The sequence below is a fragment of the Cervus elaphus genome, chromosome 21, assembly GCF_910594005.1.
Source record: "Cervus elaphus chromosome 21, mCerEla1.1, whole genome shotgun sequence".
NCBI classification, from domain to species: Eukaryota; Metazoa; Chordata; class Mammalia; order Artiodactyla; family Cervidae; genus Cervus; species Cervus elaphus.
Genome location: NC_057835.1, coordinates 81,209,782 through 81,234,684, shown reverse-complemented (window position 1 = coordinate 81,234,684; position 24,903 = coordinate 81,209,782). Strand labels below are relative to the sequence as shown.

The 24,903-nt window shown below is 45.3% G+C and overlaps 1 protein-coding gene across 8 annotated transcripts in view; it reads left to right on the top strand.

The window, feature by feature from the left end:
- The window catches only part of ENPP2 (ectonucleotide pyrophosphatase/phosphodiesterase 2), a 129,513-nt gene that overhangs the window by 44,528 nt on the left and 60,082 nt on the right, over positions 1-24,903 (top strand). For all 8 annotated transcript variants that reach the window (XM_043880413.1, XM_043880411.1, XM_043880409.1 and 5 more), the window contains exons 3-8: positions 6,087-6,242; positions 13,680-13,805; positions 16,710-16,770; positions 19,125-19,222; positions 19,430-19,509; positions 20,274-20,393. In XM_043880413.1, the coding sequence (XP_043736348.1) occupies positions 6,087-6,242; positions 13,680-13,805; positions 16,710-16,770; positions 19,125-19,222; positions 19,430-19,509; positions 20,274-20,393 (641 nt within the window). The remainder of the gene's footprint in view (positions 1-6,086; positions 6,243-13,679; positions 13,806-16,709; positions 16,771-19,124; positions 19,223-19,429; positions 19,510-20,273; positions 20,394-24,903) is intronic.

Below are 24,903 nucleotides of genomic sequence, written 5' to 3'. Positions count from 1 at the left end.
TATTTTAAAATTTAAAGTCTCTAAAGAAAACTTCTGTCTGTGTAGACCTGTGACATTTATTTTTTAAGATTCTGGAACTGACTTGTTCCTTTGAAGTGAAACAATATCATTTAAATATGTAATTCAAAAGGCAGTATAGCATTTGAATCTCATAAAAGTGCTGGCAAGTGCCTCATGAAGTTTCAAACCCCCATCACACTTAGGACAGATTTCTTTTTAATTTATTTTTAATTGGAGGATAATTGCTTTCCGGTGTCATGCTGCCTTCTGCCTCACAGCAGTGTGAACCGGCCCTGAGTGTCTGCAGGCCCTGCCCGCGTGCACCTCACCCCCTCCCCACAGGAGTGTGAACCGGCCCTGAGTGCCCGCAGGTGCGGCCCGCGTGCACCTACCCCTCCCCCCCCAGCAGTGTGAACCAGCCCTGAGTGCCCGCAGGCCCCGCCCACGTGCACCTCCCCCCCCCCCCCAGCAGTGTGAACCAGCCCTGAGTGCCCGCAGGCCCCGCCCACGTGCACCCCCCCCCCCCCCCAGCAGTGTGAACCAGCCCTGAGTGCCCGCAGGCCCCGCCCACGTGCACCTCCCCCCCCCCCCAGCAGTGTGAACCAGCCCTGAGTGCCCGCAGGCCCCGCCCGCGTGCACCTCCCCCCCCCCCCCCAGCAGTGTGAACCGGCCCTGAGTGCCTGCAGGCCCCACCCGCGTGCACCTCCCCCCCCCAGCAGTGTGAACCGGCCCTGAGTGCCCGCAGGCCCCACCCGCGTGCACCTCCCCCCCCCAGCAGTGTGAATCGGCCCTGAGTGCCTGCAGGCCCCACCCGCGTGCACCTCCCCCCCCCAGCAGTGTGAACCGGCCCTGAGTGCCCGCAGGCCCCGCCCACGTGCACCTCCCCCCCCCAGCAGTGTGAACCGTCCCTGAGTGCCCGCAGGCCCCGCCCACGTGCACCTCCACCCCCCCAGCAGTGTGAACCAGCCCTGAGTGCCCGCAGGCCCCGCCCGCGTGCACCTCCCCCCCGCCCCAGCAGTGTGAACCGGCCCTGGGTGCCCGCAGGCCCCGCCCGCGTGCACCTCCCCCCCCCCCCAGCAGTGTGAACTGGCCCTGAGTGCCCGCAGGCCCCGCCCATGTGCACCTCCCCCCTCCCCCAGCAGTGTGAACCGGCCCTGAGTGCCCGCAGGCCCCGCCCGCGTGCACCTCCCCCCCCCCAGCAGTGTGAACCGGCCCTGAGTGCCCGCAGGCCCCGCCCGCGTGCACCTCCCCCCCCCAGCAGTGTGAACCGGCCCTGAGTGCCCGCAGGCCCCGCCCACGTGCACCTCCCCCCCCCCCCCAGCAGTGTGAACCAGCCCTGAGTGCCCGCAGGCCCCGCCCGCGTGCACCTCCCCCCCCCAGCAGTGTGAACCGGCCCTGAGTGCCCGCAGGCCCCGCCCGCGTGCACCTCCCCCCCCCCCCCAGCAGTGTGAACCAGCCCTGAGTGCCCGCAGGCCCCGCCCGCGTGCACCTCCCCCCCCCAGCAGTGTGAACCGGCCCTGAGTGCCCGCAGGCCCCGCCCACGTGCACCTCCCCCCCCCCCCAGCAGTGTGAACCGTCCCTGAGTGCCCGCAGGCCCCGCCCACGTGCACCTCCACCCCCCCAGCAGTGTGAACCAGCCCTGAGTGCCCGCAGGCCCCGCCCGCGTGCACCTCCCCCCGCCCCAGCAGTGTGAACCGGCCCTGGGTGCCCGCAGGCCCCGCCCGCGTGCACCTCCCCGCCCCCCCCAGCAGTGTGAACCGGCCCTGAGTGCCCGCAGGCCCCGCCCACGTGCACCTCCCCCCCCCAGCAGTGTGAACCGGCCCTGAGTGCCCGCAGGCCCCACCCGCGTGCACCTCCCCCCCCCCAGCAGTGTGAACCGGCCCTGAGTGCCCGCAGGCCCCGCCCACGTGCACCTCCCCCCCCCCAGCAGTGTGAACCGGCCCTGAGTGCCCGCAGGCCCCACCCGCGTGCACCTCCCCCCCCCCAGCAGTGTGAACTGGCCCTGAGTGCCCGCAGGCCCTGCCCGCGTGCACCTCCCCCCACCCCCCAGCAGTGTGACCCGGCCCTGAGTGCCCGCAGGCCCCGCCCGCGTGCACCTCCCCCCCCCCAGCAGTGTGAACCGGCCCTGGGTGCCCGCAGGCCCCCCTCGCGCGGACCGCGGTCTCCGCCCCCACCCCCTCCGCGTTGCACCCCTGGGGGGTCACAGAGCGCCGGCGGAGCGCCCTGAGTTCCGCAGCGATCCCGCCGGCGGTCTGTTTTTCCCGTGGTCACGTCTATGTCTCATGCCCCTCCGCCCCACCTCCCCTTCCCTGGCCGTGTCCGCAGTCCCGCTCTCCATGTCTGCGTCTCTGTTCCTGCCCTGCAAATAGGCGCCGGTAGCATCTTCCCAGATCCCGTATCTGTGTGTTACTGTGCGGTGTTTGTTTTCCCCTTTCTGACCTACTTCACTCAGTACAGACTTTGTTTTTTTCCTTGTTGTGTTTCTCGTTACTTCTGAGGTTTTTAGTTCTGATAAAGGAAGGCTTTACAGATTTTAGAATTCAAGTATGAGAAGTCAGAATCTTTCCATATCTGACTATTCAATCAGGTACAAGAAGAGCGGTCCTAAAACCTGAGCTCGGCCTGGTGCGGGGCGAGGGGCCCGGGACCCGGGTGGGATGAAAAAGCCGGCTCGTGGGGACGAGCTGCGGAGAGAATCAGGGCTGGGAGTCGTTCTGAAGGAAGATGGCAGGGGCGGAACAGGCCCTGGAAAGGCCGGGTGAACTTTGTTCTGTCACTTTATTTTGTTAAAAAAAAAAAGGGTGCAGCCGTTCCGCTCTTGGACTTACCGGCTTTTAAGACGTGTTGATAAATGGCTCCATCGTGTATCTTCCTATTTCTCTTCCTGCCGTTCTCAGCGGAATCTCAGCCAGCCGGGAATGAGTTTGGCATGTGTATCCCTAATCCATGTGCTCCCCTGGTGGTTCAGTAGTAAAGTCTGCTGCCAACTCAGGAGACCCAGGTTTGATCCCTGCGTCAGGGAGATCCTCTGGAGAAGGAAACAGTAACCCACTCCAGTCTTCTCGCCTGGGGAATCTCATGGACAGAAGAGCCTGTGCGCTACGGTCCATGGGGTTGCAAGAGTCGTACACACCTGGCAACTAAGCAGCAATAATCCCTAATCCACACCAGCCCAGAAATTCACTCTTATTTGAAAGTTGTTAGGAACCCCATATTGAGTGCAATACTTTTTATGAGCTGTATGTTTGCATTATGAGTGTAAGTGCAACTCTTTCTTAACAAAGCTGTCTTCAGTTTAAGGGTTGGCAAGGAAGATGATAATTGGATAGGGGCAAGCTGTTGTGTGAAATTCAATTATTTTCAAAAGCAAAGTGAGTGGTAAACAGAGAATAACTATTGTTGGAAGGAAGGAGTAAAAATCACTTTGATAGAATGAATGGAGAAAGGTTTAAAATGATTAGAAATTCACACAAATCTTTTGAAAGTAAAAGTAGGAAAAAGGAAGAGATGATGATGAGGGGAAAGCAAAGGGCGTGAATGGAGGAAAACGTCACGTGTTGGCTTAGATGCCACAGAGGAGACGGGACGGGTGAGCATCTGCGAACAATGTGCCTTTGAAGCTCTTCTGATTATCCCAGCTCTAAGGATAGCTAAGTGTGCTTATATACGCAGTTCATGAGCACAAATTCTACTCAGAATTTATCATGATAGATGGATGATGGAATGATTCTAAGCAGTATCCTTAAAAAAGGAATGTTTCAATTATAAGCATTTTTCTTATATTCACTTTTCACCATAGAACTTTATTTTTCCTTTCTCTGCTGCTCAGCCCTCCTCCTCTCATAGTTCTCGGGGTTCAGTATGTCTGTTGATTGGTTGGGCAAAGTCAATAGAAAAATGTGGTTTGTGAACCAGAGGTAAGGCATTGCCTTGGAAACCTGATATTATTTCTTCAACTGAACAGGGGTGATTTGTATGTCTTTGAAGATCCCAGAATCAACCGTGCAAAAGCGTTTCACATCTCGTGGTCAGGTGAATCTGTTTGCTTTAGTTGAACTGATCTAATGCCGTACAGGTCAGCATTGGGTGACTCTGACTTGAAAGAGGACAAAGAACTAACAGATGAACAGGATGCTCAGATAAATGGCTTTAGTGAACCTAGAAATGTCATTAAATATCTGTTCTCTCCCTGCCTCTGGTGTTTTCTTGATTTTATAAGTAATGGATTCTTATTATAAAAAAATGGAAAATTCATAAACATAAACAAGGAACTAAAATAACATAAATAATATTTGTAGGATATTTATATATTGTATAATATATCCTTTATGCACATAGATTCACGTGTATGTCTACTTACACACATATAGGTATACATTATATATATACATGAGAGGGAGAAGTAAGCAAGCGAAACATCAAAAAAACAAAAAGACACTTGTAAAACAGAAGTTTCAAACCGCAGAAGAGTAAGAAGTTTCCTTTCTTCTTGTCTTTCTGATTTCTCCAAATATAATTTCTGTTAAGAATTTTTTACAGTGAAGAAAAGTGTTATTCACATTGGCGTGCACTGTGTGCTCAGTCGCGTCCGACTCTTTGTGACCCCATGGACCGTAGCCCGCAGGCCCCTCTGTCCATGGGGTTTCCCAGGCAGGAATGGTGGGCTGGGTGCCGTGTCCTCCTCCAGATTCACTTTGGTACAATGCTTCTGTTCTCACCCACTCTCTCATCTCTAGCTCTGGCCTCTGACTTTATCTTATGTTTATCGCTATCTTTATTGCTTTCTCTGTCTCTATTTCTAGCAGAAAATATGATATATACTAGCTACCACCAGGGCTTCCATGGTGGCTCAGACGGTAAAGAATCTGCCTTCAATTCAGGACACCTGGGTTTGATCCCTGGGTCGACCAGTGTAGTTTTCCATGCTTTGCTGTTTAAAAAAACATGTTTATCCATTTTGTAGCTCTTTCCATACTGACCTGTGCAGATCTGACTTGCTTTGTGAGCTAGGATGAGGATCCAGCTTAACTTTTCCAGCCAGCCTGTTACCCTAGCACTACTTACTGATTAATTTTTTTTCACGCCTTGATTAATCCTTTCTTTCTCCAAGATTGTAGAGTTTACATGTGTATAACTCTAGTTACGTTTGTAGGTTTTACTGCTGGAAGAGATCTTGAAAGCCTTTTATTTCAACCCCATCTGTTCAGACTGTTCTCAGAACATTTAGGCTCAATTTTCCTGTTGCAGTTGTAAAGAATCCTGCCTGCCAATGCTGGAGATGCAAGAAACACAGGTTCGATTCCTGAGTCAGGAAGATCCCCTGCAGTAGGAAATGGCGACCCATTCCAGTATTCTTGCCTGGAAAATCACATGGACAGGGAAGACTGGCGGGTTACAGGCCATGGGTCACACACAGTTGGATATGGCTGAGCAGCTGAGCATGCATGCACATTCCTTACAAAAGCTGTGGATTTTTGAACAGGGGAATGAACACTTCTAAGTGTAGACTTCAAAGTACTGTTCTCTGTTGGCATCACAACATCCACAGAGACACAGATTTGTAGTAACAATGACTGTAAATAGTAGTAAACCCAGTAGCCAACATTTGTTGCTTTCTATATGGCTGACACCTTGCTCAATATCTCACTTAACTCTCATGATAGCCTCCAGTTACTTTTATTGGTCTCCCCACTGTACAGATGAGGAAACTGGCGCAGAGGACCTGCTGAGGTTCACAGCCAGCAGGAGATGCAGCCAGGCTGCTCAGCTTGAGTCTTCCTGCATCACGGCAGTCTTCTGCCCAGGGCCCTTCTGCCAGAGTGACGTGACAGGAAAGTCGCTCAGTCATGCGACTCTCTGTGACCCATGGACCGTACCCTGCCAGGCTCCTCTGTCCGTGGAGTTCTCCAGGCCAGAATACTGGAGTGGGTAGCCTTTCCCTTCTCCAGGGGATCTTCCTAAACCAGGGATCGAACCCAGGTCTCCCGCATTGCGGGTGGATTCTTTCCTGTCTGAGCCACCATGGAAGCCCCCTCGTGACATGACCTATTCCCTAATCCCATTGCCCTGTCTCTTGTCTCTTGCAGTGTTATCAGACTCCCCCTCGATCAACATCTCCGGATCTTGCAAGGGCAGATGCTTTGAACTTCAAGAGGCTGGACCCCCTGATTGTCGCTGTGACAACCTGTGTAAGAGCTATAGCAGCTGCTGCCTTGACTTTGATGAACTCTGCTTGAAGACAGGTGCGTAACTGTTGAATCCTCTCTAGTCTTGGTTAGCTGGCTTAACGACCCCTGCTGTTGAGCAGCCTGCTGCTGCCACCCTGCTTTGGACGAACCAGACTGTGGGGTTTCGTTTTGTTCCTGGAATCACTGTCAGTTGTGTTACGAGCACACTCTGTATGACCGTTGTATCCACACAAGACTCAGCCCAAAGCGAGTTCTTCGCAGCTGCAGTCGTCATTTAGTAGTTTGGGATATTTATGACCAGTTATTTTTTCTTTCATCTTTATGATTTCTATCTCTTGCTGTCAATTCCCTCATTCACTGCTAGGGTACCTGGGCTCTTTTTTGGGGTCTGTTTTAACTGCATTATTTTTGCTTGCCTGCTCAGTTTGTAACATTTGGTTTGTTTCATCTTATCATATTTTGACGATGGGTCTACTCTGAGGTCATTACTTTTTCTCAGTGGAAGTCCCAAATCATTTTGGAATTCTTCTTGGGGTTGCATGCTCAAGGCAGCTCTAAAATCTTCCTCCACAAGTTCCTGACCTTTGTTTACATTTCTTCTCGAATAGAAGGGTCGGTGGAATATACTGGTCTCTGAACATGCATTAGTTGAGAAAATCACCTTTGGGGACTCATTCTACACGCTGTTTCCAAAGTCTAACACTTTAGGTGAGACTTTGCAGTCACCTTGTAGATTACCGTGCCCCCCCCCCCCCATTCCTCTGGGCAGCATCCTGTTCAGGCTCTATGGGAAAGGTGACGAGCAACCCTGCTCTTAAGGTCATTTTGTAAAAAATCATTTTTTGGAAAAAGTGGAAGCAGTGACAGATTTCATTTTCTTGGGCTCCAAAATCACTGCAGCCTTGAAATTAAAAGATACTTGCTGCTTGGAAACAAAGCTATGAAAAACCTAGATAGTGTATTAAAAAGCAGAGACATCACTTTGCTGACAAAGGTCCGTCTGGTCAAGGCTATGGTTTTTACAGTAGTCATGTACGGATGTGAGAGTTGGACCAGAAGGAAGGCTGAGCACCGAAGAACCTGGCAGGCTGCAGTCCATTGGGCTGCAAAGACACGACTCAGCGACTGGACAGCAGCGGTAGTTGCTTTAGTGTGCTGAGTTAGTTTCTACTGCACGGCAAAGTGAACCAACTGTCTGTGTGTCTGTATCTCCTCTTCTGTCTGCTTCCCGTGTGGGTCGGCTCTGAGTGCGGGGCGGGGCTCGCTGAGATCTACAGCAGGCTCCCGTTAGTCACCTGTTTTGTTCACTGTGTCAGCAGTACACAGGTCCGTCCCAGTCTCCCAGTTCATACCACGCCCCCTACCTCCCCCACCTGGGTGCCCACACTTTTCTTCTCTATGTCCACGTCTCTATTTCTGCTTTGCAAATAAAATTGTCTATACCATTTTTCTAGATTCCATATATATGTTAATACATGATATTAATTTTTCTCTTACTGACTTATTTCACTCTATATGAGAGTCTCTAGGTCCATCCACATCTCTACAAACAACCCAATTTTATTCTTTTTTATAAGTATTAGTGTTGGTTGCTCAGTCTTTGTCTAACTCTTTGTGATCCAATGGACTGTGGCCCTCCAGGCTCCTCTGTCCATGGGATTCTCCAGGCAAGAATACTGGAGTAGGTTGCCATTTCCTTCTCCAGGGGATTGTCCTGACCCGGGGATTGAACCCAGGTCTCCTGCATTGTAGTCAGATTCTTTACTGTCTGAGCGACCAGGGAAGCCCTCCTTTTTTATGGCTGAGTAATAATCCATTGTATTAAGACCATTAGATACAGAGATTCCACAGCTCTCTTGATAAATTATTACCTGCTTTTAGACTTTTATGGTTAGATGATTATTTCAAAAATCTAGCTCATATTATCATTAACATAAGTCTGACTTTTCTAATGACAACATTAGAAACAGATATATTATTCTCCTTTACTAAAGGAATAGCACCTGATTTATATGAAAACCTGTGTCAACTCCTTACTAGTTCAGATTTTTCCCCTCTCCTCAAAAGAAGGAGAGTGCTATTAGGCTGTTTATTTATTTATTTATTTATTTTTGCATAATACATTTTCCCAATGTTTGGCCATATTTTTTGTTGTTGTTCCTTTCCTTTTTCATTTGGAACTTCTCCCAGCTTTCTGAGTTGTGGGTTTGTAAACTGAAATGATGAGAACCTTATAAACTGAATATAGGGATGGAACAGATGTTCCAGCAGAGTTTTTGGCTTCAAAATATTATTTCAAACCAGTGGTCTGTGTTTACTTGGCACTAAAGAACTAGCTAATGTTCCGTATTTCCTCTCTACTTTGAGTATCTTGTCCCTGACACATCATCTCAGCCATCCCAATTCCTGATCTTAGAGCTTCTTCTAAACTTGAACAGATCTTCTGACTCTAGCTTAGCTCTCTCTGAATGTAGCTCATGCCTTTCTTTCCAAGTTTAATAAATATAGACTAGAATAACACTTTAAAGTAGTTCACGTCCCTGTGTACAAAGATACCTTAGGCCAAATGTGGAAGAATCAAATATAAAATAATAACAAAGGGTTGAAGGATCTCTAAGATACCACTCTGCTGACCCAGAGATAAGCACAGTCAGTGTTTCAGTGCAAACTCAGACAGTGTTATGTGTTTAGAATGTATTTGTTGTGCAGTTGCTAAGTCATGTCCGACTCTTTGCGACCCCACGAATTGCATGCAGCACACCAAGCCTCCCTGTCCATCACCAACTCCTGGAGTTTACTCAAACTCATGTCGATTGAGTCGGTGATGCCATCCAACCATGTCATCCTCTGTTGCCCCCTTCTCCTCTTGCCCTCAGTCTTTCCCAGCATCAGGGGTTTTAAAACATATGTGTGTTATGTATTTATATTTGCATATGTTTATGACTGTGTGAGGGTGTATCTATATTTATGTACCTTTAAACATGTCATCCTTTTGAATGCCTATATCATATTCCATTGAACAGATGCAACCTACTTCATTGAGTGAGTGATCAGCATTTATGTTTCCCCTAACTCTTGCTACTATGAACAATGCACCATGAATATTGTTCATGCATGTTCATACTTTCGTCTGTTTTCCTTAGGATACATTCTGAGGAATGGGATTTGGGGATCAAAGTTTGTATCAGTTCAGTTCAGTTCAGTCACTCAGTCATGTTCGACTCTTTGCGACCCCATGAACCGCAGGACACCAGGCCTCCCTGTCCATCACCAACTCCCGGAGTTTACCCAAACTCATGTCCATTGAGTCAGTGATGCCATCCAACCATCTCATCCTCTGTCGTCCCCTTCTCCTCCTGCCCTCAATCTTTCCCAGCATCAGGGTCTTTTCAAATGAGTCAGCTCTTCGCATGAGGTGGCCAAAGTACTGGAGTTTCAGCTTCAACATCAGTCCTTCCAATGAACACCCAGGACTGATCTCCTTTAGGAGGGACTGGCTGGATCTCCTTGCTGTCCAAGGGACTCTCAATTTAACTCAGAAGACCATTATATCTACTACTGTGGGCAGGAATCCCTTAGAAGAAATAGAGTAGCCATCATAGTCAACAAAAGAGTCCGAAATGCAGTACTTGGATGCAATCTCAAAAACGACAGAATGATCTCTGTTCGTTTCCAAGGCAAACCATTCAATATCATGGCAATTCAAGTCTGTACCCCGACCAGTAACACTGAAGAAGTTGAAGTTGAACAGTTCTATGAAGACCTACAAGACCTTCTAGAACTAACATGCCAAAAAGATGTCCTTTTCATTATAGATGACTGGAATGCAAAAGTAGGAAGTCAAGAAACACCTGGAGTAACAGGCAAATTTGGCCTTGGAGTACAGAATGAAGCAGGGCAAAGGCTAACAGAGTTTTGCCAAGAGAACTCACTGGTCATAGCAAACACCCTCTTCCAACAATACAAGAGAAGACTCTACACATGGACATCACCAGATGGTCAACACTGAAATCAGACTGATTATATTCTTTGCAGCCAAAGATGGAGAAGCTCTATACAGTCAGCAAAAACAAGACCAGGAGCTGACTGTGGCTCGGATCATGAACTCCTTATTGCCAAATTCAGACTTAAATTGAAGAAAGTGGGGAAAACCACTAGACCATTCAAGTATGACCTAAATCAAATCCCTTATGACTGTACAGTGGAAGTGAGAAATAGATTTAAGGGACTAGATCTGATAGACAGAGACCCTGATGAACTATGGATGGAAATTCGTGACATTGTACAGGAGACAGGAATCCAGACCATCCCCAAGAAAAAGAAATGCAAAAAAGCAAAATGGCTGTCTGAGGAGGCCTTACAAATAGCTGTGAAAAGAAGAGAAGCAAAAAGCAAAGGAGAAAAGGAAAGATACTCCCATTTGAATGTAGAGTTCCAAAGAATAGCCAGGAGAGATAAGAAAGCCTTCCTCAGCGATCAATGCAAAGAAATAGAGAAAAACCACAGAATGGGCAAGACTAGAGATCTCTTCAAGAAAATGAGAGATACCAAGGGAACGTTTCATGCAAAGATAGGCGCAATAAAGGACAGAAATGGTATGGACCTAACAGAAGCAGAAAATATTAAGAAGAGGTGGCAAGAATACACAGAAGGACTGTACAAAAAAGATCTTCATGACCCAGATAATCACAATGGTGTGATCACTCACACTCACCTAGGGCCAGACAAAGTATATATGCATTTCTTAAATGTAAATAAATGTAACATAATTATGCATCTCAAAGTTTATATTTCTCTCAAAGGGTACAGGCCCTTTCAGCATTCCCTTTTCAGCATGTTCTCACTTATAAAAATTTCTTTTCTGATATGATAGATAACTATTATTATCTAATAAGGTTAAATATTTTTGTTTATTCTTATAGTTGCTTTTAAAGTTATACAGAATCTTACCTTGCTTGAGGTTCACTAAATTTTTAAAAATTTCAGTCTTATGCCAAGTTAGTAATGCCTCACTATATCTAGCTTGTTAATAGTGATGCTCTTTTGTAAGTAAAGGGATTTTCATATGGGACTTGTTGTTTAGTCGCTAAGTTGTATCTGACTCTTTGCAACTCCATGGACTGTAGCCCACCAGGCTCCTCCGTCCATGGGATTTCCCAGCCAAGCATATAGAATGGGTGGCCATGCCCTCTTCCAGGGGATCTTCTTGACTCAGGGATCAAGCATGCAGCTCCTGGATTAGCAGGAGGATTCTTTACCAGGGACGCCCTTTTATGGAACTAGGGGAGGAATAAAAACATTTTTGTTGGGGACGTCCCTGCTGGTCCTGTGGCTGTGCCTCTGGGTCCAGTGTTGGGGGCGCTGGGTCTGATCCCTGGTTGGGGAACTAAGATGCCATGTGGCCAAAAGGAAAGGAAAGAAAATTTCTTGAACTGAATAAAGAAAACTGAAACTACAACATATCAGCTTAAAAGATTACATGGCAAAAGTAACAAATCTTTAAAAAGTGTTTTGGTTGGAAGAATTATCTTTGAATTGAGGAAGAAAAACCTCACATGACCTCTGTGCATCAACATAACCTTGGAAAATTGCTAACCATTGAGAATAGCAGATCCTGGGTAGAAGAATTCCAAGCATTTAATCTGCTTAGAAAGAGAAGGCAGTGGAAACAGGGGTTATAAAAAATATCAGAGAATGGAATCAAGATGCAAGAGTAATTGTAAAATATGGAAATTAAACAGTAGTTGCATGATTTTCTGGTATGGCAACTAAGATCTGTTTATCCAGTTATTCACATAGAAATTGCAGCTCTCGGTAGAATATCACTAAAGAGCAGCATTGCTTTCTAAAATGTTTGCTTCTCACTTAAGACATGTTTTAAGAGATGAAGATCTGAACTGTCCTTTAGCTCAGAGAAGCCTTTCCTGACCATTCTAAGTCAAGTGGACCCAGCCCACCCTGTCACTCTCTGTCTGTGTTAATTTTCTTCTCAGCACTTACTGCAAGCTGAAATGATCTCATTGACTAACTGACTTGCTTATGGTCTGTCTTTCCCAGCTGGAATGTAAGGTCCATGAAGACAGGACCTTGTCTTCCTTGTTCTTCACTACCTCCCCGGAACCTAGAACATGGAAAACATAGGAGATGTATTTTTTTAATCAATGAATGAGCTATGAAGTTTCTCAGTACAGCAACCGTGAATTTAAAGAGTTGTATTTTATTTTCGCGGTAATTCTGAATTAGATTTAATCGATGTTCATGGACACTGGCTTGAGCCAGGCACACGCTCAGGTACTGGAGTTACAGTTGTGAAAGGAGAGACGGGACTTCCCTGCCGTGGAGCTTACGGTCCAGTGGATGAAAAGTCACGCGTGAAGTCCAGCACTCTCTTTAAAACGAAGATATTACTTTTCTGAAGGCATTTTCTTGGTGGAAAAGAGTTGTGAGCTCCTAATCAAGTATGCTCAGATAGAAGTCTGTAACCCAGCAACTGACCTCCTTGAAACTAGGTATTCTGACCTGTAATTGTAGGTAGGGCCACAGTTTGGTCTACACTCAGAACTGTGAACGTTTTTAGTATGGCTTTATATTTTTCACGGCTTCCCTGGTGGCTCAGATGGTAAAGAGTTTGCCTGCAATGCAGGAAACCTAGGTTCGATCCCTGGGTCAGAAAGATCCCCTGGAGAAGGGAATGGCAACCCACTCCAGTATTCCTGCCTAGAGAATCCCATGGACAGAGGAGCCTGGTGGGCTACAGTCCACCGGGTTGCAAAGTCTCAGACACGACTGAGCAACTAACACACACATACTCTTCAAATAACTTTAACTTCTGGTGCATCTTATATCAGGTAGAGGCCATTTAGTTGCACTATCATTTGTATTTAAGTCAAGTTGATTAAGGTTTAAGTAAAACTACTTTGGAAAATAAAAGAGCCCAGCTGTGGCCAACTAGTTCTACAGTGGTATGTGCCAAGTCGCTTCAGTTGTGTCTGACTCCGTTACCCATGGACTGTAACCTGCCAGACCCCTCTGTGCTGGGATTCTCCAGGCTAGAATACTGGAGTGGGTAGCCGTGCCTTCCTCCAGGGGATCTTCCGGACCCTGGGATCAAACCCATTTCTCTTACATCTCCTGCATTGGCAGGCAGGTTTGTTACCCCTAGCACCACCTGGGGAAATGTCTCTCTCACAAACTTTATACACCATACATTTTATTGGTCTTTTAGGACAGTTCACAAGTGGTTAAGGGTTCCATTTTTCCAAAGGAGCCCAATGCCATTGGACTCTGTATTCCAATTTGAAAAGCTAAAAATCCATCCTGTTTGTAAGTATGCCAAATATCATTTAGGCCTCAGGCCAACTCTAATTTCACAAGCAGATTAAATGATGTGGGACTTTAGCTCTTTTTCTTGGCAAGTATTGTAAGCAATTGTGGCCTCTTTTATTTGGTTTCTGCGATGCAGTGAAAAGTGTTCTGTTGTGCCGATTTCAGCTGGCGGCTGGGAGTGTACCAAGGACAGATGCGGAGAAGTAAGAAACGAAGACCATGCCTGTCACTGCTCGGAGGACTGCTTGGCCAGGGGAGACTGCTGCACTAACTACCAAGTGGTTTGCAAAGGTACGTGCTTCCTCTGCTGGCGGAAACTTTAGAGGAGGGAACATGGGAGACGTTCCAGGAGACCTTGGCTGTTGTGGCTGTGACACCTTGGATATGGGCTTGGGAGGTGGGAGTGAGTTGTGCTTTTTCATTTCTCAGGCTTCTTTCTCAGATTGGCCAGTCTGCACTTTGCTGATCTGAAATAGCAAGGAAATTATCCCGAATTCCATAATTAGGGACCCATAGTCATGTATGCCGGAGAAGGCAATGACAGCCCACTCCAGTACTCTTGCCTGGAAAATCCCATGGACGGAGGAGCCTGGTAGGCTACAGTCCATGGGGTTGCTAAGAGTTGGGCATGACTGAGGGACTTCACTTTCACTTTTCACTTTCACGAACTGGAGAAGGAAATGTCAACCCACTCCAGCGTTCTTGCCTGGAGAATCCCAGGGACAGAGGAGCCTAGTGGACTGCCGTCTATGGGGTCACACAGAGTCGGACACGACTGAAGTGACTTAGCAGCAGTGGCAGCAGCTGTCATGTATGGATGTGAGAGTTGGACGGTGAAGAAAGCTGAGCGCCAAAGAATGGATGCTTTTGAACTGTGGTGTTGGAGAAGACTCTTGAGAGTCCCTTGGACTGCAAGGGTATCCAACCAGTCCATCCTAAAGGAAATCAGTCCTGGGTGTTCATTAAGGACTGATGTTGAAGCTGAAACTCCAGTACTTTGGCCACCTGATGTGAAGAGTTGACTCCTTGGAAAAGACCCTGATGCTGGGAAGGATTGGAGGCAGGAGGAGAAGGGGACGACAGAGGATGAGATGGCTGGATGGGATCACCGATTCCATGGGCATGAGTTTGGGTAAACTCCAGGAGTTGGTGATGGACAGGGAGGCCTGGCGTGCTGCGATTCATGAGGTCGCAGAGTCGGACACGACTGAGCGACTGAACTGAACGGAACTGAATCGTGAAGAGATTTCTGGAAGAGTTCCTGTCTTGGTCAGGTTTCCCAGAAGCAGAGCCTGAGATGGGAGTGCTGTCCAGCGAACTCTCTGGGAAGGTCTCTGCAGGAGAACCGCCTGGGGAAGGAGGGGTGTGGGGAGGGGCAGGCGAGCGAGGCTGTGGCTCAGGGCACGGGTCCCCTGGCTGTGCCCTCCTTGGGCTCCGGAGGGTGAGCCTCAGAGCTCTTCCGTCTGCAGATGGGGGCGCGGCTCTGTGCCCACCAGCTGTCAGCGGTGAGCTTCGGCGCCAGCACCAGCCTCGGGTGGGAGTGTGAGCATGCTAAGTCCCTTAGTCGTGTCCGACTCTGCGACCCTCTAGACTGTAGCCCCCAGGTGCCTCCGTCCATGGGATTCTCCAGGCAGGAATCCTGGCGTGGGTGGCCATGCCCTCCTCCAGGGGATCTTCCCGACCCAGGGATCAATGCTCCGTCTCTCATGCCTCCTGCATTGGCAGCGGGCTCTTCACCACTCGAGCCGCCAGGAGCGCCCCGGGATGGGAGCACTGCTGCTGAAGAGAAGGGTCCTAAACCATAGCTCTCATTACGCCCCAGAGCCGTGTATGTGTGCACGCTGACTTGGTGAGGTGGATTGTCGAATGTGATGGTTTTATTCCAACAGTAAATACTCGTCAATGGACTGCCAAATGTATAAAAGATTCCGTTTCTGTCTTTAAGGAGTTTGTCACCCTGGCAACCGCTTAGCCAAGTTAATGAAAGGATCCCAGGACATTTGTGTAAAGTTTGCAGGTCACTTTTTAGTGTTTAAATGAAGACCTTTTCCTAGCTGTGACATGGAACACTTATGTAGAGTTTCCGTTCAAATATTTTAGGGGAAGAGCAGATCAGTTCTGAAATATGTGTAGTGTTTAGTTACCGCAACACATCCTACCTGAATGCTGAGCTTGAAAATTTCTCCTACCCGAATGATTGTTGTAGCTATTGATAAAACACAAAATTGGTTGAGAATTTTCTTTTCTTTTCCCTTTTATTTCCCTGGTAAATCTACCAATGAGTCTTGGTCACAAGTGTTACTTACATTTCAGATATATGCTTTTGTTTGTTTTAGGAAAATTTAAAGCACATGCTTTTTGGTAATTTTCGTTTTCTCCAGAGTAAGGTTCATTTTTTAATGTAAGCTCTTTTTCAGTCTCTCTTTTTAGGGTCTTAGTGAGCGAGTGAGTTTCCAGGTGGAGTGTAATTGCTTTACGATGCTGTGTGGGTCTCTGTGTGCGGCAGCGTGAATCAGCTGCGTGTACACATGTGTCCCCTCCTCACGCCCCGCCCTGCCCCGTGTCCACAAGTTCCTTCTCTTTCTCTGCATCTCTGTTCCTGCCCTCTTCTCCAGATGAAGTGACTCAAGAATGGCATAGGTTTATGCTCTCAGATCTTGCTGGAACATGAAAATGAAAGATAGCATTGGTTTAGATTCCTTAATGTGAGGGTTGTACACATACTATTGGTGAAGAACCGCTCTATGGCCGTCTTCCATCTGTCATCTCCAGGGAGTCCAAACGTTTTTCCCCAGCTAAAGGGAAGTTGTATCGTGTTTTCTATGGCTTTGAGATGTTTGGTGGCATAGGAAAAAATGTTCCGTCTAATGACCAAACAGTTTATTTCTGGAGGGAAACAAACATAGAATTTTGTTCCCTGACGCCACTGGTGTTTTTATCTACAAGCCATTTAGACACGGAACGCTCAAGTAAACACCACTTGGGGTTATTAAATCTAGGCTCTCCCATCACATATGGGTATAGTGTAGTAAAGCCGAAACAGACTCTAGACTTTATTTCCGAAGGCCTTTTTAGACGGCGTTCCATAAACAACAAGTATTCAACAGGACACAGGTTCTGCGGTTATACTCTTCAATGCTCCAGATGACATTTATAATTCAATTCACCCAAAAGTCTACCCATTTTTCCTTACAGGAGAGTCTCACTGGGTAGATGATGACTGTGAGGAAATAAAGACCCCAGAATGTCCTGCAGGGTGAGTGCATTTTATGAATATTATGCCATTTTATATATGTGTTGATAAAATATCACAAGCTATGGATGGCAAAAAGGTTTAAAACAATGTCCTCTTACATGGGCAAATTTATGAGTACTTCTGTGTAATTTCCCATTCAGAAGCTGGAATGTACATCTTGAAGGGGGAATTTTTTTTTTGAAAAATTTTCTTCTACTGGGATTTCCCTGGCAGTCCAGTGGTTAAGACCTTCAGGCACCCACCATAGGGGGTGCAGGTTCAATCCCTGGTCTGGGAACTAAGATCTCACATGCCAAATGGTGTAACGAGAAAAAAAAAAAAAATCAACTCTGTGTCGGTGGTGATAGTTACACAACTCTGTAAAAATACCCCAAATCATTGAGTCATACAAGTAAAACAAATGAATTGTATGAGATGTGAATTAGAACTCAATAAAAAATTTAAAAAATAAAAGAAATGTTTAAAAAAAATTTTTCTCCTATCGCCTCTGCACATATTGGAAACAACATCCTCTGTATCTCACCTCAGCTGAAGATTTTAGAAATAACAATAATAATAATACTGAAGGGGAAGAGAAACATTTCTGGCAGCGATTTGGTTTTTCTGTGTTTTTTTCCTGAAGTGCTCCTTTTGCTTTTTTTTTTGGTGGTGGCCGTGGTGGTGGGGTGGCTGGAGGGAGGACTCCAGAGCTTCTCGAAAATATTATCCAAGATGGTAACTCCTACCAGATGCTGCAGGAAGTTGGCAAACCACCGCTGCGCTGCTTTGCTGGGTTCCAGCCAGACCTAGTGACACCCCGCAGCTGAAGTGGGACCAGCATAGGGGACTTATGACGCCTTCCAGGAAACTGCCGCAAATCCACGGACCCTTAAAGTGCCTGGCAGAAAATAAGATGTTCTACAAACGTGTTTTCATGAGTGTATGTGACTGAACGTCTTTTTGTTTTAGGTAGCACAGCCTGGGACACAAGATCCAAGAGTTTAGATATTTTTATTTTTGTCTCCTTTTTAACTTTCATGAGCTACTTGAACTTCTTTGGGCTATTAGAATGGGATGACAGCAGTGTCTGAATGTTTAAAATGTGTTTGGTTATTTTTGGAAGAGAAAGCAGTCCAAGTGGTAAAATCATTAAATGATAATAGTGATGATAGTAATGAACTCATAGAATTATTCTAAGTGCTTAGCATGTGACTCATTTTAAATATGGGCTTCCCACATGACTCAGTAGTAAAGTATCTGCCTGCAATGCAGAAGACACAGGAGACGAGGATTTAATTCCTGGGTTGGGAAGATCCCCTGGAGAAGGGAACAGCAACCCACTACAGTGTTTTTGCCTGGAGAATCCCATGGACAGAGGAGCCTGGCAGGCTATGGTCCATGGAGTTGCAAGAGTCAGACTCATTTGTTATGTGGCTTCAGATAAATGCAAGCTTGTGCTTGAGGAATAGTCTGCAAACCATTAAAAACAGTTTTCCACAAAGTTTAGCATTCTCAGATTTTATCGAACAACTGGAACTTTAGACTATAACAAAGAGCCTAGTTCATCAGTCCTGCCCTAGTTAGATGGATAGTCTAGTTCTTTATTGATTAAGTTTTAGAGATCTTCAACAGTTTTAATTATTTTCACAATCATTTTGTAATTAAACTTAGAATTTTTTGTAAGTGTTTAGTCTAGTGATAAGATTGCTACTGCTTATTAATTTCATTTTCCTTCCTCCCTTCCTTCTGTATTTGATAAATTATTGAAGCCCTACAATAGGTCCATAAAATAGAAAGATGAATAAGACACCAACTGTGCTTTGAAACTAATGAAGAAGATAAACATGTTAATATAGCATTATAATATAATGTAATATATTAAAATAGAATATGCATTTATTAATTCAATATGTATTTATTATATAATTAATATATAAAGTGATATATATTAATATGAAAGAGGTATTAATTATTATCTTAAAGGAATTCTGAAGCATCAACCATTGCTATGAAAGAGGAGATCTTGAGCTGGATTTTAAAGAATGAATAGTTTTTCAGGTAGCAAATGGGAGAATTCATACCCCAGGCAAATCAATATAATAGCTTTTTACAATGTGAAAAACCTTGTTTGCAATGCCAGAGGCAGCCGTGGAGAGAGCACATTGAGGGAAGCCTGGAGTCCAGCTCCTTCCCTGGTCATTTCACTCTGCACTGAATTTGCCACAAATGTTATGTGGCTGAAAGCCCAGGCTCTTACAGATACCCTCGCTGAAGTTTTGCTTTAGAAATTCTCGGCTCCAGCTGCGGAGAAGGACTAAGCATAGTGCAAACTCTGTGGCGTTATTTGTCTGAAGTTTATCGTGTTACCCTTTAAGGTTTGTTCGCCCTCCACTGATCATCTTCTCTGTGGATGGTTTCCGCGCATCCTACATGAAGAAAGGCAGCAAGGTCATGCCTAACATTGAAAAGCTGAGTAAGTCATTCTTGTCCCGCGTTCCTATCTGTGACCCGCCACCCGCCCAGTAACCCTCAGCTGTCGGTTCTGAGATGTATGGGCACACGGCCTTCCCATTTGAAATTCAAGCGTGAAGAGAGCCCGTGTCTTCGCTCGTAGAGTGGGTCTCCCTGGGGAGTGTTTCCTGTTGTTTTTCTTGCTCTAATACCTGAATTCTGTCTCCAGGGTCCTGTGGCACTCACTCCCCCTACATGAGGCCTGTGTACCCAACAAAAACTTTCCCTAACTTATACACTTTGGCCACTGTAAGTATTCTTTCAAATGGTGTAGATTCAAAGGGCTGATTTCATCCTGAAATGACTTAAAGGGAAAATTTAAAAACATGTTCCTTAGTGTTAAGAGAAAATCTTTCTGTTTTTCATCTTACCTTTATCAATTGTCATAGTAAATGCCCTTTACAACTTTGTCAATGACTGAACTTCATTGCAACTTTAAAACCCTTTTTTTCCCCAGGTGCAATTCTGTCTGAATATATTCATCCAACCTCTCAGATACCACAGGATCTATTCTTTAGTTTCTGAGTTTTCAAATAAAAGCATTGACTTTGGAGCTGCTATGTTTTAATTTTCAGATGCTCATAAATTCTACCTCGGTTTCTTCTTTAAAAAATATAATTTATTTATTTTGTTTATTTCTTTTTGCCTTGGAGTAGAAATAGAACCGAGGAAAAAGGAATAGTGTATTTAGAAATAGAAGCTTCTTTGGAGACACATAAGTAAATTTCAATCTATAGGTTAATTTATTGTAATAAAAATTGTCATCTTATTAAATTGTAACAGTTAAAAAAAAACTTCAATGTTAAATTTCTTATAATCATGTCAAGTTTCACAATGGCTTACAACCAGTGTATAGATAATAGTCATGTTTCCTCTGACAGACATGTAGAAGTTATATATATCATATAAAATTAGAAATTACATATTGTTATAAAACCTTCTATGATAAAATTTATGATAGAACTATTATTACATGTGGATTATTTTGACAATAAATTTGCTTTTCCACAAAGGGGCTGTATCCAGAATCACATGGAATTGTTGGCAATTCCATGTATGATCCTGTATTTGATGCACATTTCAATCTTCGAGGGCGAGAGAAATTTAACCATAGGTGGTGGGGAGGTCAACCGGTGAGTTTTGCATTTATGTGTGTTTTTCTGTGCATTGAAACTCTTCATTTCCAAATTTGTTACCTGTGAAAAAGATGCATTTAATTTCTTCATACTTGGCAATGTTTCTGTGTTTTGGTATTGTGTATATATATGTGTGTACACAATATATGTGCATATAATATGTATATGCATATTGTTGTTAACTGTTCAGTCGCTAAGTTGTGTCCTACTCTTTGCGACCCCATGGACTGTAGCCCACCAGGCTCCACGTGGGGCCACGGGGGAGCCCTGGGCAGGACCGAGGCTGGGAGGCTTTTGTGCCGTCTGCCATGGCAGGAAGAGTGGGCAGGGTCCACACACATCCGCGAGTCCACCATCCCGAAATGAGCTCCCACCTGGTGATGTCTGCTGCAGTCTAAGGGCTAAATGGAGAATGTAAAGTAAGAAAAAAAATATTGTCTTTGAGTAAAAGTCATCTATGGTAAAATATGCCTTCAGTTCAGTCGCTCAGTTGTGTCTGACTCTCTGTGACCCCATGAACCGCAGCACGCCAGGCCTCCCTGTCCATCACCAACTCCCATAGTTTACCCAAACTCATGTCCATTGAGTCAGTGATGCCATCCAGCCATCTCATCCTCTGTCGTCTCCTTCTCCTCCCGCCTTCAATCTTTCCCAGCATAGGGGTCTTTTCAAATGAGTCAGCTCTTCGCATGAGGTGGCCGAAGTATTGGAGTTTTAGCTTCAACATCAGTCCTTCCAATGAACACCCAGGACTGATCTTTAATATTGCATAATAAACCAGTGTGCAAGGTTAAATAGGGTTTTTATTTTTAAAAAGGGTTGGAAGGCTTCTTGTACGTCGGTAGTAGGGTTTCTTTCTCGTAGGGGTTCTGATTCTGCTGTCCTTATTCAGGCTGGACTCCCGGGAGTCTATGATGCACTGTGTTGTAAGCAAAGTGAAATCTGTTTCCAGGGTGGATTTCCCAAACCAAGTTTATGATAGAGGACTATTTTAGGTATAAATAAAATGACTGAAGTTAGAGTTCTGTCAAGCTGTGGCTAGTTGTTTTTCTTATATTAATTCTGTTGTGGAAACAAACTTGGCTTGAAGAACCACAAAGGATATAGAGATGAATAATCATTTTATCAGATTGGATCAACTTCCATCCAGTGTGGACATTAGGCTTCCTCTGGGTTGGTGTGCCTCAGAAAATGAGACTAAGTATTCATTAGCTTCTGCAGGAACAGAGGGAAAGCTATGAACCTGCTCCATGAAGTGAAGTCTCCATTTTAACTATGTTCCGTTGTTTCCTCACTTGCTCTCCAAGTAGACACATTTCACGAAGTTTAGTGATTCCCTAGTGCCAGACCAGGATTTGCAGTGAAACCGATTTGTGTTTCTGTCTGTCTTCTTGAACAAGAGACCACCAAAAGCATTCCAAGGAGCACACTGGATATAGCTTGAAAACACGTTCTATTGAAATCTGGCATGTAAGAAGACTATATGGACAGGAACTATAAGAAACTACAGTATAAGAAACCGAAAATACTATAAGAAAATAGGAGCCTTAATAAATACTGCAAAGCATTTATACCATCCTCTCTGAGGCTTATATATTTCATGAACTCACCAGTGAAAAAATTGGAGTAGAGAAAATATTTATGAAAATCTTAGGCAGTTAAATCAAACTCAACTTATTTTAACTGAGTGATTGAACCATGAAAGGCACTTGGCAAATAATGTGTACGTCAGATTACATGGGAAATAAGAACTGCTCTATTTCTAGTTTGAAATCTAATGTATGCCATGAGGTGCTTGCAGTGTCCATCTGAAAATGTGAATCACACCATGAGACTTTCAAAAACAGTTTCTACATTTTAATTTCATTACTAAAACCCTGATACAGAGACTTCCGCCAAGGTGAGTCTGCTTTTCATTTGTTAATCTTCAGAATGCACTATTAAAAGTTGCCACTAGCTGCAAGACCCCGTATTCCTCCTACATGTATTATAATGGGATTCCTTTTTATATTGTTGTTTTGAAGCTATTTACTTTTTTTCTCGTGACAAAAGTATGTTCCATAGTCTTAATGGAGTGCCGTAAGTGTGTTTGTTTCTTTGAAAAATCTCTCTGCTCTCATCCTGCTGTTTCTAATACTGAGATGTCTTGGTGGGGAAAAATTCCCTGTTTGGTTTAAAGCTGGACTCAGCGAGGCAGGGAGTCATTGAGACTCCAAGGGACCCACTCAGTGTGGAGATTTGAGAGATGAGGTTGGCCCCCATCATGGTGCAAGTTCTCTGAAGCCAGAGTTTCTGGAGGAAAGCACTTCTAAGGCGAGAGGATGCATTCTTTTTTTTTCAATTTAAAAGAATTTTTAAATTGAAAACAAGATTCTGTAAATCCTAAAGTGCTTTACAGTGCTCACAAGTTTCACACACATGACTTCATATAATCCCGTAATCCCTCTTTTTCTCCGTTTTTCCACCGTTACAGTACCCCTCCCCCCTGCCTCTCCTTAGTGGTGTCCAAGCTCTGGTTTGTTCTTTATATCTGTGAATCTGCTTCTTTCTTGTTTTATTTGCTAGTTCGTTGTGTCCTTATTACTCCTCAAGTTGCTGGGCCTACAGTGGTTTTTGGCTAGTTTTGGTAACACAATAAGTTGGTCCTGAGACCATCCTCGTGAATTACTATAGCATAATGATGTTTCTCTGGAGGCTCAGACAGTAAAGAATCTGTCTGCAGTGTGGGAGATGCGGATTGCGTCCCTGGGTCGGGAAGATCCCCCGAAGACGGTCACAGCTACCCACACCAGTGCCCTTGCCTGGGGAATGCCATGGACAGAGGAGCCTGGTGGGCTACAGTCCACGGGGTCACAAAGAGTCGGACACGACTGAACAACTAACACTTCCACTTTTTTTCAAGAATGCAAGATAGATGGCAAGTTCAAGAAAGAGACAGCAAAGAAAAGAATGACAGAATAGTCGTAAACTTCCAGGCCAAAGGGATTGCCTTGATGGCGCTAGTCTTGGCTTACCTCTCTATTTTATTATGTTGCTAACAGGTGACTTTTTTTTTCCCCAGGAAAGCTACCTTTCCTTTATTCTGTTGCTTCTTTTCCATCTATGCTATAAATCTGTATTCTCTCTCTTTTTGCTGTATCATAGTGTACTTAGAACAGACCCTGCTCCCCAACCCCTTGCCTACTATGCTCGTCTCTCTTTTAAATTTCATTTGAAATATCCATTCCCAAGAAGCTTTCACTAAGCTTTCTCAGCTCTTAATAAGCTTAGGGACCCTGTTTTGGGTTTTTGTGTTATTTCTATCATGATTATGACAACATCATTTGAAATTACTCAGATATTTGCTTTAGTCTGTGGAGCCCCCGAAGGCAGAGACTTGGTCATTTCTCTCTGTCCTCAGGCCCCAACCCGCTGCCTGACTCTTCTGGCATCCTGTTTACCAGGCCTGGGCTTGCGCTGCGCCTCCGTCTAAGGCGTCTGTGCTTCTTCCTGAATCTCATCACTCACTTCCTCTGGCCCTCACCCCCTGGGGAGTGCCGCAGTGGCTTACATCTCTGCCACGGCATCCCCAGCCCTCACATCTTTAGTCTGTTCTGACTCTGTTTTTAAAACTTAATTTGTTTTGGCTGCACGGGGTCTTCTCGCTGCGTCCGGCTTTCCCTCGCTGTGAGCCGTGGGGACGCTTCTGGGCCGCGCCGGCTTCCCCTCGTGGTGGCCGCTCTCTCTCGCAGAAGGAGCCTCTCGGGCTCAGTAGTTGCGGCGCGCGGGCTTAGCTGCCCCTCGGCACGTGGAATCTTCCTGGACTGGGGATCGAACCTGTGTCTCCTGCATTGGCAGGTGGATGCTTATTCACCCGGCCACCAGGGAAGCCCTGTTCTGACACTTGAGTCTCAGTGACTGATTTACTCCCGCTGATACTAGGGCCCTGCCATTCCTCTGGTCTCTCAGAATTCCATTTCTTCTACTTCTGTGCTTTGGAATGCAAAAGAATAGTTTCCCTGCAGAGAACTACTAGGAAGACTACAACAGTAGTTCATAGTTTTCAAAAATTTTTTTTGCTTATTTTCCTTTTGAAAACACCTTCCCTTCTTCCACAGCTGCATGTTCTACTGAATTTGAGAAAGTGTTAGATTTTGCATTTAAATGCTCCTGGTCCCAGAGGGAAAGTTTTTTTTTTTTTTTTTTTAATTCTAATAACATGTCAAGAAGGTACAATATTTATATTCCCATTTATTCCCTTTTCAAAACGTAGCCTCTAGGACACAAATGTTGAAAACTGTGCCTGTAGATAAAGCAAAGTAAAGGAAGAAATACTCGGATTAAAGGTCAGAAGGCCAAACTGGGTGTCTTCTTAGATAATTTTTTTTCAAGCTGTGTAGTTTGACTCATCTCTGAGGAAATGTATATTACTTTCAGATTCCCAATGGGAAATGAAAAATTATGATTTCCACTTCTCTGAATTAATGAGAAACTAGTTTTATGACATCTGTTTCGTGACTCTCCCCCA